Source organism: Peromyscus californicus, unplaced genomic scaffold (genome assembly GCF_007827085.1).
Source record: "Peromyscus californicus insignis strain IS unplaced genomic scaffold, ASM782708v3 Scaffold_1__1_contigs__length_55948999, whole genome shotgun sequence".
Lineage (NCBI taxonomy): Eukaryota > Metazoa > Chordata > Mammalia > Rodentia > Cricetidae > Peromyscus > Peromyscus californicus.
Window position 1 is genome coordinate 6,435,025 of NW_026294492.1, and position 12,347 is coordinate 6,447,371.

At 48.3% G+C, this 12,347-nt stretch overlaps 1 protein-coding gene across 1 annotated transcript in view; it reads left to right on the forward strand.

Annotated features, from left to right (window-relative positions):
* The window catches only part of Taf1b (TATA-box binding protein associated factor, RNA polymerase I subunit B), a 66,967-nt gene that overhangs the window by 15,388 nt on the left and 39,232 nt on the right, over positions 1–12,347 (forward strand). The window contains exons 6-8 of the mRNA XM_052745826.1: positions 614–764; positions 2,874–3,030; positions 9,968–10,067. Coding sequence (XP_052601786.1) covers positions 614–764; positions 2,874–3,030; positions 9,968–10,067 — 408 coding nt within the window. The remainder of the gene's footprint in view (positions 1–613; positions 765–2,873; positions 3,031–9,967; positions 10,068–12,347) is intronic.

Below are 12,347 nucleotides of genomic sequence, written 5' to 3' on the forward strand. Positions count from 1 at the left end.
AGGGCTCCTTTCTTTTGCTGTGATAAAACATCATTATCATAAGCCAGCCCGCGTAGTCAAGGACAACCTGGACTTGCGTCCACCTCCCAAGTGCTGGATTGACAGACATAAGCTACAGTGCCCTGTTTTTTTTTTTTTTTTGGTTTTTTGAGACAGGGTTTCTCTGTGTAGCTTTGCGCCTTTCCTGGGACTCACTTGGTAGCCCAGGCTGGCCTCGAACTCACAGAGATCCGCCTGGCTCTGCCTCCCAAGTGCTGGGATTAAAGGCATGCGCCACCACTGCCTGGCGCTACGGTGCCCTGTTTATGTGCAGAGGACCAAGCCAAGTCTACCAACTACATCCGCAAGCCCCACATATGTCATTCTTTTTACACAACAAAAGAGGTGCTCCCGGGATCCCGGGAGCAGGAGACCTGGTGTGTGTGTGTGTGTGTGTGTGTGAGAGTGTGTGCTCGTGCTGGCAGACTGTTTCCCCGTTTGCCCTTTTTTTGCAGTTGCTCTCCGGGAAGCATTGCCGGGTACTGCTGGGGAACAGTTCCCCAGGCAGGGACGCTCACAGAAGCTGACCTTTAGAATGAAGCAGTCATTTCTATGTCTGTTATTTTATGGACAGGTACTGGAAGACAGTCTACGGTGTTCAGACTGGACCAGTGAGCTTGAACTGCCAAGTGACACCACCTGTCCCCTTGAAAGTGGAGCAGAGTTCCAGTCTGACCCCGAGATTCCAAAGCCTTTCCCTGTTACCAAAGCATCACCAAAGTCAGGTAAAAGGAGAACCGTTTACTTATTGTACGTGTATGTGACAGAGGCCAACTCATGAGGGTGGTGGCTCTCTCCTTCCCTAGTGTGGGGCCCAGATCTCTAACTCAGTGCTGACTGCTGGCCTGATGCTTAGAGTCTTAAAGCCAACATTGCATCTTAGGACTAACACAAGCTAGCCAGGTGTGCTGTGCACACCTGTAATCCAGCACTCAGGAGACAGAGGCAGGAGAATCAGGAATTCAAGGTTAGCCTTCATTGAGACCCGCCTGGGCAGAGACATGATCTCTAAAACAAACAAGCCCATTAATAACAGTCCTGCCGGGCAGTGGTGGCACACGCCTTTAATCCCAGCACTTGGGAGGCAGAGGCAGGCGGATCTCTGTGAGTTTGAGGCCAGCCTGATCTACAAAGTGAGTTCCAGGACAGGCACCAAAACTACATAGAGAAACTCTGTCTCAAAAAACCAAAAAAAAAAAAAAAAAAAAAAAAAAAAAAAAAAACCAAAAAAAAACAAAACTTAGTCCTGTCTCCTGATGGTCAGGATGTCTAAGGAAGGGAACTTGACTTAGGAATCATGACTTCCTGAGTCACACGACAAAGAAGAGCAAACTGAATGAAATTTTAGTGCTGTTTTTGAAGAGGTACTTTGAGGGCTGGAGAAATGATGTTAAGAACATTGGCTGCTCTTCCAGAAGATCCAGGTTCGATTCCCAGCACCCACATGGTCACTCACATCTGTGTGTAATTCCAGTTCTAGGGGATCTGAAACCCTCTTCTGGCCTCTGCAGGCAGCAGGCATGCTGGTGGTGCACACACACATTCAGACATACTTACACAGAAATAGAAAAATAAATATTTTTACAAATTTGTTTCTAGAACTTTCTTTTAGTTTTTGTACTAAAATTATAAACACAACTCAGTATTAAACTATAAAATGCAGTTACAAAGAAGATAAAACTCCAGCTGCCATCCCACTCAGATATAACTATTATCACCATAGGCAATCATCCAGAAAGGTTTTTATTTGAATATGTTAGAGAGAGGCAAGATTGTATGTGCATATAATTCAAATAGCTCTCCATGTTACTAAAAAGAAATAACAAAAAGAGAGAGAGAAGTGTAGTCTACTGTCCTCACAAAATGTTCTGTTCATTTTCAACATTCATTTAATATTACATCTTAATGTAACCCAAATATTACATCTTAATCTAAACCAAAACAAAACAAAAAACCCATAAAAATGAATGCAGAATTAGAAAGCAGGTGAAATGGGATCCAGGAAATCAATCCAGCAGGAGAGAGGAGACAGGACGGAGGATCAGGAAGGTGGTGAACAGAAAGTCCAGAGTCAGCCTCGAGTCAGCTCAGCGGGCGTCCGCCCACAGACGGTTCACTAGAGCAGAACCCGACAGAAGATGAAGGGGAAACGTCTCTTGAGAGGAGACTGTCAGAACGCAGAGGAAATGTGATGATGTGCTAAGAATAAATGACAGCCAAGCCACAAACAGAAAGCTAAACAATAACAGAAGAAATCAGTGCCGAGCACACCAAAGGATGGACGTAAACCGTAACGACAGAGCCAGCAAGATGGTCTAGGGGTAAAGGAGACTGCCGCTAATGGCCTGAGTTCCAGCCCAGGAAACCACATGGCGGAAGGAGAGAACTGAGTCCACGAGTTGCCCTCTGACGTCCACATGCACACTGGCATGGGTCCCCACCCAATGCATGCATGCACATAAACAAAGTAAAAAATAAATGGAGTAAAACCCACCTTTGGAAAAAAGGTAAAAGCAACACGCTCCACACTTCACCTCTGCACAGGATTTGCACAGCTCGAGTCACTCAGTCTGGTGAAGCACAGGCAGGGCACAGTGACCACCTGGGAGTGTGTGTGTGTGTGTGTGTCCAGCACACACATGTGGAGCTCAGAGGACAACTTTGAGGGTCACCTTCTGACCTTCCACCATGTGGGTCCTGAGGATTGAACCTGGGCTGTCAGAGTTGGTGGCACATGCAAAGCTGGATTGTTTGTGCAAAGCAAATCAGCTACAATCTGTCTTGAATGCCCCTTGTTTTGTTACTGTTTTTAAAATCTTGCTTTGTTCCTGAAGAAGCAGCAGATGTCTGTTCTGGATCTGTTGATGGAGTGGAATACTCGGACTGGAAAGAGAAGGGTGTCCTGAAGATGACTGTGCCCAGGACCCTTGCTCTCTGCTACCTGTCCTTGCTCTGGCAGAGAGAGACAATGACTCTTTCGGACCTCTTGAGGTGAGCTGAACTTACTTCTGCTCATTTTGTCATGATAATCTGTGTGAATTTAGGAACAGCCTTTGGATATTCTTTTTTTTTCTTTTCCCCTGGAGCTGAGAAGCGAACCCAGGTCCTTGCGCTTGCTAGGCAAGCGCTCTACCACTGAGCTAAATTTCCAACCCCGGGATATCTTAATTGTACAAGAAAGCCTAAAATGAGGAAAGGCCTGGAAAGCTTGGGTGGTGCCCGGGTTACTTTTCTCCTTGTTGTGACTAAGAACTGACGGAAGCAGCTCACTTAGAAGAGGAAGATTTGTGTCGGCTTGTGGGGTCAGGGATCCAGTCCGCCATGTCGGCTTGTGGGGTCAGGGATCCAGTCCGCCATGTCGGCTTGTGGGGTCAGGGATCCAGTCCGCCATGTCGGCTTGTGGGGTCAGGGATCCAGTCCGCCATGTCGGCTTGTGGGGTCAGGGATCCAGTCCGCCATGTCGGCTTGTGGGGTCAGGGATCCAGTCCGCCATGTCGGCTTGTGGTGTGAGGGATCCAGTCCGCCATGTCGGCTTGTGGGGTCAGGGATCCAGTCCGCCATGTCGGCTTGTGGGGTGAGGGATCCAGTCCGCCATGTCGGCTTGTGGGGTCAGGGATCCAGTCCGCCATGTCGGCTTGTGGGGTCAGGGATCCAGTCCGCCATGTCGGCTTGTGGGGTCAGGGATCCAGTCCGCCATGTCGGCTTGTGGGGTCAGGGATCCAGTCCGCCATGTCGGCTTGTGGGGTCAGGGATCCAGTCCGCCATGTCGGCTTGTGGTGTGAGGGATCCAGTCCGCCATGTCGGCTTGTGGGGTCAGGGATCCAGTCCGCCATGTCGGCTTGTGGGGTCAGGGATCCAGTCCGCCATGTCGGCTTGTGGGGTCAGGGATCCAGTCCGCCATGTCGGCTTGTGGTGTGAGGGATCCAGTCTACCATGTCGGCTTGTGGGGTCAGGGATCCAGTCCGCCATGTCGGCTTGTGGGGTGAGGGATCCAGTCCGCCATGTCGGCTTGTGGTGTGAGGGATCCAGTCCGCCATGTCGGCTTGTGGGGTCAGGGATCCAGTCCGCCATGTCGGCTTGTGGTGTGAGGGATCCAGTCCGCCATGTCGGCTTGTGGTGTGAGGGATCCAGTTTGCCATGTCGGCTTGTGGTGTGAGGGATCCAGTCCGCCATGTCGGCTTGTGGGGTGAGGGATCCAGTCCGCCATGTCGGTGGTGGACGGCTTGCTCACGTCAGATCACTAGTAGAGAAAGATGCTGCTGTCTACTCCATTTCTCTTTTGTGTTCGGTCAAGGACCCCAGCCCATGGGGGGGGGTGCCACCTGCACTCACGGTGGATTTTCCCTTAGTTAACCCCCCTGGGAACATTTCTCCAGATGCCTGAGGTAGATGTGTCTCCTAGGTGAGTCCAAATCCAGGCCGATTGACAGTGACAGCTAATCATTTCGTGGAGCTTGGCTTCTAATTCCTGAAGTTAATTATCTTTAAGTCTAATAATTCGAGTTTTTACTGGTATAGCAGAAATTGTAGTGTTCTCCTCACATGAGAGACTAGAAAGTTAATAATCTAATATGAATAAAATAATTTGAAGAGAAAAATGACATTAATATTCCTGTGGAGACATCTTAAATATTTTTCTAAGAAAAGATGAACAGGATATCTTTTACTAACAAAATGGCCATTAGTAGTTATATAAATCGATGTATTGTGGTTGTAAAAACTAAAATATAGACAGTCTGTTTATTAGGAAAAGTTGATATCAAAACTACAGAAAGGCCTTGTTAGGCTGTAGTAGGCATTTACATATCCCAAGGTAGTCTAGAGGATTTCAGACGGAAAGACTGACCTAAAGAAGATGCTTGAGCTAAAGCCGGCTCCATTATCCAGGGTTTTATGACTAGTGAACTGAGTGCACAAGAATCAGTCACTTACTAGGCAGAGCACAATCATTGACATGCTCATTTCTCCCTTCCTGTGTGTGTTCTGCATGAGAACGTTGGATCTCATCAGCAAGTGGAGTGCTCACAAGGGCACTTCTGGCCCTGCCAGTTCATCGTCACGTGACATGACATTGAGCAAGTCAGTCTCTGCTTCCTTCTGGGTAAAGTGGGCCTGTGTTAAAATGGCACCTTAGGGGCTGGAGAGATGGCTCAGAGGTTAAGAGCACTGGTTGCTCTTCCAGAGGTCCTGAGTTCAGTTCCCAGCAACCACATGGTGGCTCACAGCCATCTATGGTGAGATCTGGTGCCCTCTTCTGGTGTGCAGACAGAGCACTGTATACATAATAAATAAATCTTTAAAAAAAAAAAAAATGGCACCTTAGGGTTCTAGCCACTGCGGCCGTTGGCACTGCAGTTAGAGCAGGTCTGGGGGGTCATTAGAGCTCCGGCTAGTCATGGTTCAGTTCTCCTCATCACCATCATTGTGGTCATCGTCATCACTGGCGCTTGGCCTTTTTATTAAATAGAATGCGTCTAGTAAGTGATGAGAGTGCCTTTGATTGTGGACATTAACCGAATAGCAAAGCTTTTCTGGGGTGTGAGCAGCCGCACAGGGACAACTCGTGATCCTCTCACTGAGTATTGCCTTGTGCCCTCCTGAGATGACATCATCTTCTCCCAAGACTAATTACTATCTATATTCGGAAGACTCCTGACTCTGCCACCAGCCCAGGCTTGTCTAGTGAGGGCCAGACCCATGTATCCACCTGTGGAGCTGCCCACTGGCCATGACTACTCGATGTCTTTATGGTTAAATCTGTCTGACTAAAAAGTACCTCACCATCTGTCCCCTTGACCCTGCTCTTCGCCAATGCTCTCAGCACGTGCTGTGGAGCCTGGTGTTCTGTCGGGAAACCTAGGGCTTCTCCTGGACTCTCTCTTCACTCTACACACAGTCAGTCATCATGATCTGTCACGTCTACTCCCCAAACCCTGTAACCCGCTCTTCCCCCCACCTCACCTGGGTGCTCCCTGATTTCCCAACTGAGCTCTGTCTTGAGTCATCAATCATATCTACCCATCTTCCTGCTGGTAATCATTCTTACCCATCTTCCTGCTGGTAACCAGAGGGTCTTTCAAAAAGATCCCTAATCATGAGAACCTAATGGTGTCTTCAGAGCTGGGTCAAGAGGCCAGCTGCCCCAGGGCAGTCTGTGAGTGGGCAGCAGAACTCTCCCAGAAATTGAACAAGTGAAAAGACTTACCTGCAGTTCTTCTCAGGGAAAACATGGTGTTCATGGAATAGACAATTCCAGTCCCTCCCTGGCTCACCTTCCTTTGCTCTGACTCTCCTCCCCCACAGAGGGCAATTCTAAAATGCCTTCAAGGAGATCGGATCTAGTTAGCTGGAGGGCTGTCACCATGCTCCTCCGTGGGGTGTACAAGTTGGGGACAGAGCTTAGTTGCTTGGGGCAGTGGGAGAAAGGACTGCCACTGTGGTTCCTCATGCTCTGCTTTCCTCGACTTGCGGCTTCTTGACCTGCAGCTCCAGCATTATCTGGGGACTTGGCAGAACTGCAGGGGTCAAACTCCGGGCCAGGGGCTGTTTATCTCTGCTGAGTTGCCCTGCAGGAGATTCTTCAGGTGCTCAGCCTGAGCGGTGCTGCTAAACTTTGTGAAGCTAAAGAGCCTTGGTCCGCAGGGAGATGCCCTGAGCTTGGCCAGATGTGTATGTCTCCTCTCTCTCTCTCTCTCTCTCTCTCTCTCTCTCTCTCTCTCTCTCTCTCTCCCCCTCCCTCCCTCCCTCCCTCCCTCCCTCCCTTCCTTTTCTTTCATTCTTTTGGTTTTTTTTCATTCTTTGTTTCTCTTTTCTTGAGACAGGGTTGCGCACTCTGTAGCCCTGGCTGGCCTCTAACTCAGAAATCCCCCTGCCTCTGCCTCTAGCGCTGGGATTAAAGGTGTGCGCCCCCACACTTGGCCCTACATGTCTTAGCAGTGATTGTAAGCTGCTGTTGCCTGTTATCTTTAGACCACATCCATAGGCCTCAGGATTAGGTCCTGTCCCTTCACATTGACTATAAAGGACCCTCCTGCCAGCAGTGATGATAGGAAGTAACAACAGCCAACACTTTTTGTAAAATATGTGTTGACTATCTGCTGTACTCGCACAGTGGGCTAGAGGCCAGATACAGCTGGGAAGTATGTGTGTCAATGTCCCGCTCTCATGGGGTTGAAGACTAGAGGGGGAAACAGATAGACATGAATAAAGGAGAAAATGATCGGCCGGGAGGTGCAGACCCGAGGCTGAACAAATACTGTGGAAGAACAGGACTGGACGGCAGCTTCAGAGCAGCAGAGGGAATTTGAGCTGCACTTGGAGTGAAAGAGCAGCCGCCCCATGAAGGAGGAGGATCCAGCGCTCCGGGTGGAGAGCGCTGGTAGCACTGTGTGATGCCGGAGCTAAGTGAGCAGCCACCCCATGAATGAGGATCCCAGCTTCATACGTGTCTATAGTAAACCATTAAAAATATTCAATTCCTAAGGCCTGAGAGGTGGCTCAGTGATTGAAAGTACTTCCTGCTCCTTCAGAGAACCTGAGTTGGGTTTCTGGCATGCCCATGGCATCTCACAGTTTGTCTGTAAGTCCAGTTCAAGGGGACCCAATGCCCTCTTCTGGCCTCTGTGGGCACCAGGCACACATTTATTATACATACAGATGTGCAGGAAAACACTCATGTGTATAAAATAGATAAATAAATCTTTAAAAAGGTACACAATGGGCCGGGCGGTGGTGGCGCACACTTTTAATCCCAGCACTGGGAGGCAGAGCCAAACAGGTGAGTTTGAAGCCAGCCTGGGCTACCAAGTGAATTCCAGGAAAGGCGAAAAGCTACACAGAGAAACTCTGTCTGGAAAAACCAAACCAAACCAAAAAAAAACAAAGCAACAACAAAAAAAGGTATACAATGTATACCCAGCGTGGTGGTGCAAGCCTTTAATCCTCTGCACTCAGGAGACAGAGGCAGACAGAAGTGTGAGTGTGTTCCAAACCTTCCAGGGCTACATAGTGAGACCATCTCACATAACAGAACAAAACAAAGTAATATGCGATCCAATGGTTTTCCACATATATAATCAGTATAGCCACAGAAATATGCAGCCATCGCTTTGGTACACTTCCAGGACATATTTTATCTCCGCAGAAATAGCCCTGTGCCCATTAGGACTTGGGGTTCAAGTGCTATAGTCAGCAGCTGGAGAGACCATCTGAGCAGCTGTGTGCAGGGGAGGAAGGAGGGAGGCAAGTGTCTTCTGTCCTCAGGCAGGTGGTGGCTCGGGTAACGCTGGCGGTGAGGGAAATGGGAAGGACGAACGGGCAGGACTGCTGCACAGTGCACACAGCTCTAATGCGGCGCAGCTTTAATGCTCTGCGGCCAACAGCAGCTGGTTAAGTTCCAGTGGGTCTCAAACCACGGCTTCCGGACTGCACTAGGATTAGGAGTGGAGAGTGTTTCCAGGAGTCGCTCGCTGCTGACGCGTGCGCTCCGTTGGGCAGAAGCGTGCAGGATGCTTTCATTTGGTACCAGCTCCCTGTCAACACCTTCCTGGATTGGTCCAGAGAGCCAGCTGTTATCCCTACTAAGGGAAGTAGTGTGTTCGAATTCTGATTGAGCTGCCAGTCACTTGGGGAAAAAGTTTCTCTAAAAGAAATTTCAGATTCAAAAGTAAGCAGCTTTGAGAAGAGGTTAAGAACAGTACTGTAAATGGTGAGTCATTGTCAGAACCCCACATGCTTCAAGACCTGCTTCCCCAGAGTGTGCTTCCCAAGATTCCTTTCTCTTTCTTGCCTCTCCTCCTGCTGCACTGAACAGGCCTCTCTGGTGGCCCTTGTGTCATGTGTCTCCTGTTACCCTCTCAGTTCTAACACTGGGCACACTGCTGCCATGTGTTCTCACACTTATTATAGATGCATATTTACATATGTATAGACCATATATTATTATTACATATTATATATGTATGTGTGTGTAGCTTTGTGCCTTTCCTGGGACTCGCTTGGTAGCCCAGGCTGGCCTCGAACTCACAGAGATCCACCTGGCTCTGCCTCCCGAGTGCTGGGATTAAAGGCGTGCGCCACCACTGCCCGGCCACTATTTAATTCTTAATTTCAGTAGACTAAAAGGAACCACGTTTTAATTTTGAAATTAAGTTTAGGTCCACACTTTCTCTAGGAAGCTGGTGACAGTGGCGGCTGAGGCAGTGCATTCTGGGTGCTTATTCCCCGCTGGGTTCACACACCAGTGCGCGCTCCCCCCCCCCCCCCCCCCAATGTCTCTCCATTAGCACACTGTAGGTTTATTGTCTGCCCACATCTTCTTCTCTCTAGAACACAAGCTCCGTGAGGACAGAACTTTTAACTCTGGTTCACTGCTGTTTCCCACTAGGGCCATGTGATACCCCACAGCTTTATTTGACTTGATGAATGAAACAGAAATAAATGTTTTAAACATGTGCAGTTTTCTTCATACTCAACGTTTGACTCAGAATGCCTGGCCTCCTGCTGTATACAAGGCATTGGGATGGAAACGTTAATAGTTTTTCCGTCAGGTGGCATGCACTGGGCTAGGACCTGAGGACAGAAGGGGTACGAGGAAAGAGGGACCAAGGAAGAGCTTCCTGAAGAAGGGATTCACAGGATGAGCAGGAGCTAGTCATGTGACAGCAGCCATTCCTGGCAGGAGTGCTCTGGGAGCCTGGTGGTGAGCGGGCAGGTACATACTTCTCCGACTCACTTAGCGTGTTACAGAGTCAGACACTCCGGAGATAGTCAGCTGACTGCTCTCCCCAGGGGTGCTGGGGACAGCGGCTTTCTCTTTTAAAATATGCGGGAGAGAGAAGCCGCTGAGCCTTGTGAAGGGGGAGATTTTCAGAAAGTTTACCAGAGCCAGTGCACGGCTCTCATCGGGACTTCTTTCTGTAAAGTACAGGTTTGTGGAAGAGGACCGCATCCCGTACATAAATGCTTTTCAGGTGTTTCCAGAAGAGATGAGAGTGTATGGTCGAGACAAAGGCATCTTCGCTGTAGAGGTAAGTTGTGTTCTTCTGTGCACGACATTGACTAACAAGGTAATAGTACAGTGTTTGCGTGGTCTCTGGTGCAGTGTTGATTCTGTGGGTTTCTAACCTGTCCAAAGTCTAGTTTCAATGGCTGTAACTTAATGATGTAGACGTATCCTTTTTTAAAATTTGCTCATGTAGGAAAGAGGCCGGCCTGTCTCTTATTGCTCGCACACAGCGTGGCTTGTGCCAGGAGGTGCCAGTTCAAGTCTTCTGCGTGTGTTAGTTTATCCTCCTTCCTGACACAGGGTCTTGATGCGTCACCTGCTGGCCTTGAACTCACATCCCTCCACCTCCGTTATGTTCCTCTAGACCTGCTTTCCGGTGGCAATGCTTCTGTCTTTGAATTGTGTGTCTTTATTACTATTAGAGTGCTCAACGGTTACCTCCCCTTTATTCTTCATTAGATGGTTGTAAGTAGGCTAAGTAGGGCTGGAGAGATAGCTCAGTGGTTAAGAGCACTGACTGCTCTGCCAGAGGACCCAGGTTCAGTTCCCAGTCCCCACATTGCAGCTCACAACTGCCTGTAACTCCAGTTCCAGGGGATCTGATACCTTCACACAGATATACATGCAGGCAAAACACCAAAGCACATGAAATGAATAAAATTTTTTAAAAAAGTAGGCTAAGTATTAATAGTAAATGTTTTCTTCCATTTTCCACAGAAGGAATTGTTGTGCTGTTTGCAGTTTAAGAGACTTCTGTGGAATGCATGCCAGTGGTTTCTGACTCTAGTAATGCATGTGGCAACCTAATAAAGACAGCGGAGTTTGTAATACAGTGAAGTTAAGCTAAAACATTATGGCTTTTCCATAGCCTTATAAGACAGGCAGATCGTGAGGCCTGGGTCTGGGCTGGACCTCCCATGTTGGAAGTCTCCTGTGCCATGACGGTTTGTCAGTCCTTGGTGAAAACAGCGGCTAGAGGGGTCACAGATCTTTTCTTTCAGAAACAAGTAGAGGACAACAGTGTCTCAAGACCCCCAAGAACACGGATCTTGAGAAATTGACCAAAGTGAACAGTACATTGAGAAGTACTTATTTAGTTATGAAAACCAAAAAGCAACAGCAACAGAAACCACTCCAGAACTTTGGGTAAAAACGGGGAATCTGGAGCATTTTTACCTGAGGTTGCTCCCACCTGTCTCCCAGCTTAGTCCCAGCTGGTGGGACGGCGCTGCCAGGGTGTGACTGTCACATTAGCTTCATTGCTGGAGAGAAGCAGAGGCCAAGTGAAATAGAAAAGTCCACAGGGAATGTCCAGAGGAAGGCCACACCCTTCCAGCCTGAGATTGACCAAGGTAGACCTACTAGCTGATGGACCACGCCGAAGAGCCATGGTTAGTATGGGGACAGCGGGGATTCTGAGCAAGTGTCTACTGATGTCACGAGGGTGGAGAGAAACTGGCATCAGTCAAAAGCTGAGGCACAGACTGTCACATGTGTCTGTCTGTTATCCATCTATCATCTATCCATCCATCTATCTCTTTGTTACTGTATACATTATTGTCCAATCTTTCAAAAGTAGGCAAAGTCCCTTCTTCAGAAATTGAGGCAGGAGAAATAAAAACAAAAGATTAGGACCAAATAATCTGAGAATTTTTTTCTCCTCAGCTAGTTAATTCTCTTAGAAAATACTTCCTCTTTGTTCTATCACAAGTAAATAGGTTACCTAAGTAATTCATTACTTGATAGGACATGATGGGAGGACCTTTTGTCATGTTTATTGTTAAGAGATTAGTGAGGAAGAATGTCAGTGTGATACGGACCATGTAGAGGTCTCACTTTTCAGAAAATCAGTCTGTTCAAATGCCCTGTGACACACAGGTTGAATCTGCTCCTGTTGTTGATATCATACAGACAGAATTTGGAAAAAATTCCAGTATTTCACCTTGTCTCTGAAATTAGAGGAACTGATTGCAGTCCATTGCCAAATCAGGGTCTAACGGGACCATAGCATACCCATAGGTCTAACAGGACCGAAGTGCCCGTACGTGTAACGGTACCATAGTGTGCCCATAGGTGTAACAGGCCCATAGTGTACCCATAGGTCTAACAGGACCGAAGTGCCCGTACGTGTAACGATACCGTAGTGTGCCCATAGGTCTAACAGGACCATAGTGTACCCATAGGTGTAACAGGACCATAGTGTACCCATAGGTGTAACAGGCCCATAGTGTGCCCATAGGTATAACAGGCCCATAGTGTGCCCATAGGTGTAACAGGCCCATAGTGTGCCCATAGGTGTAAC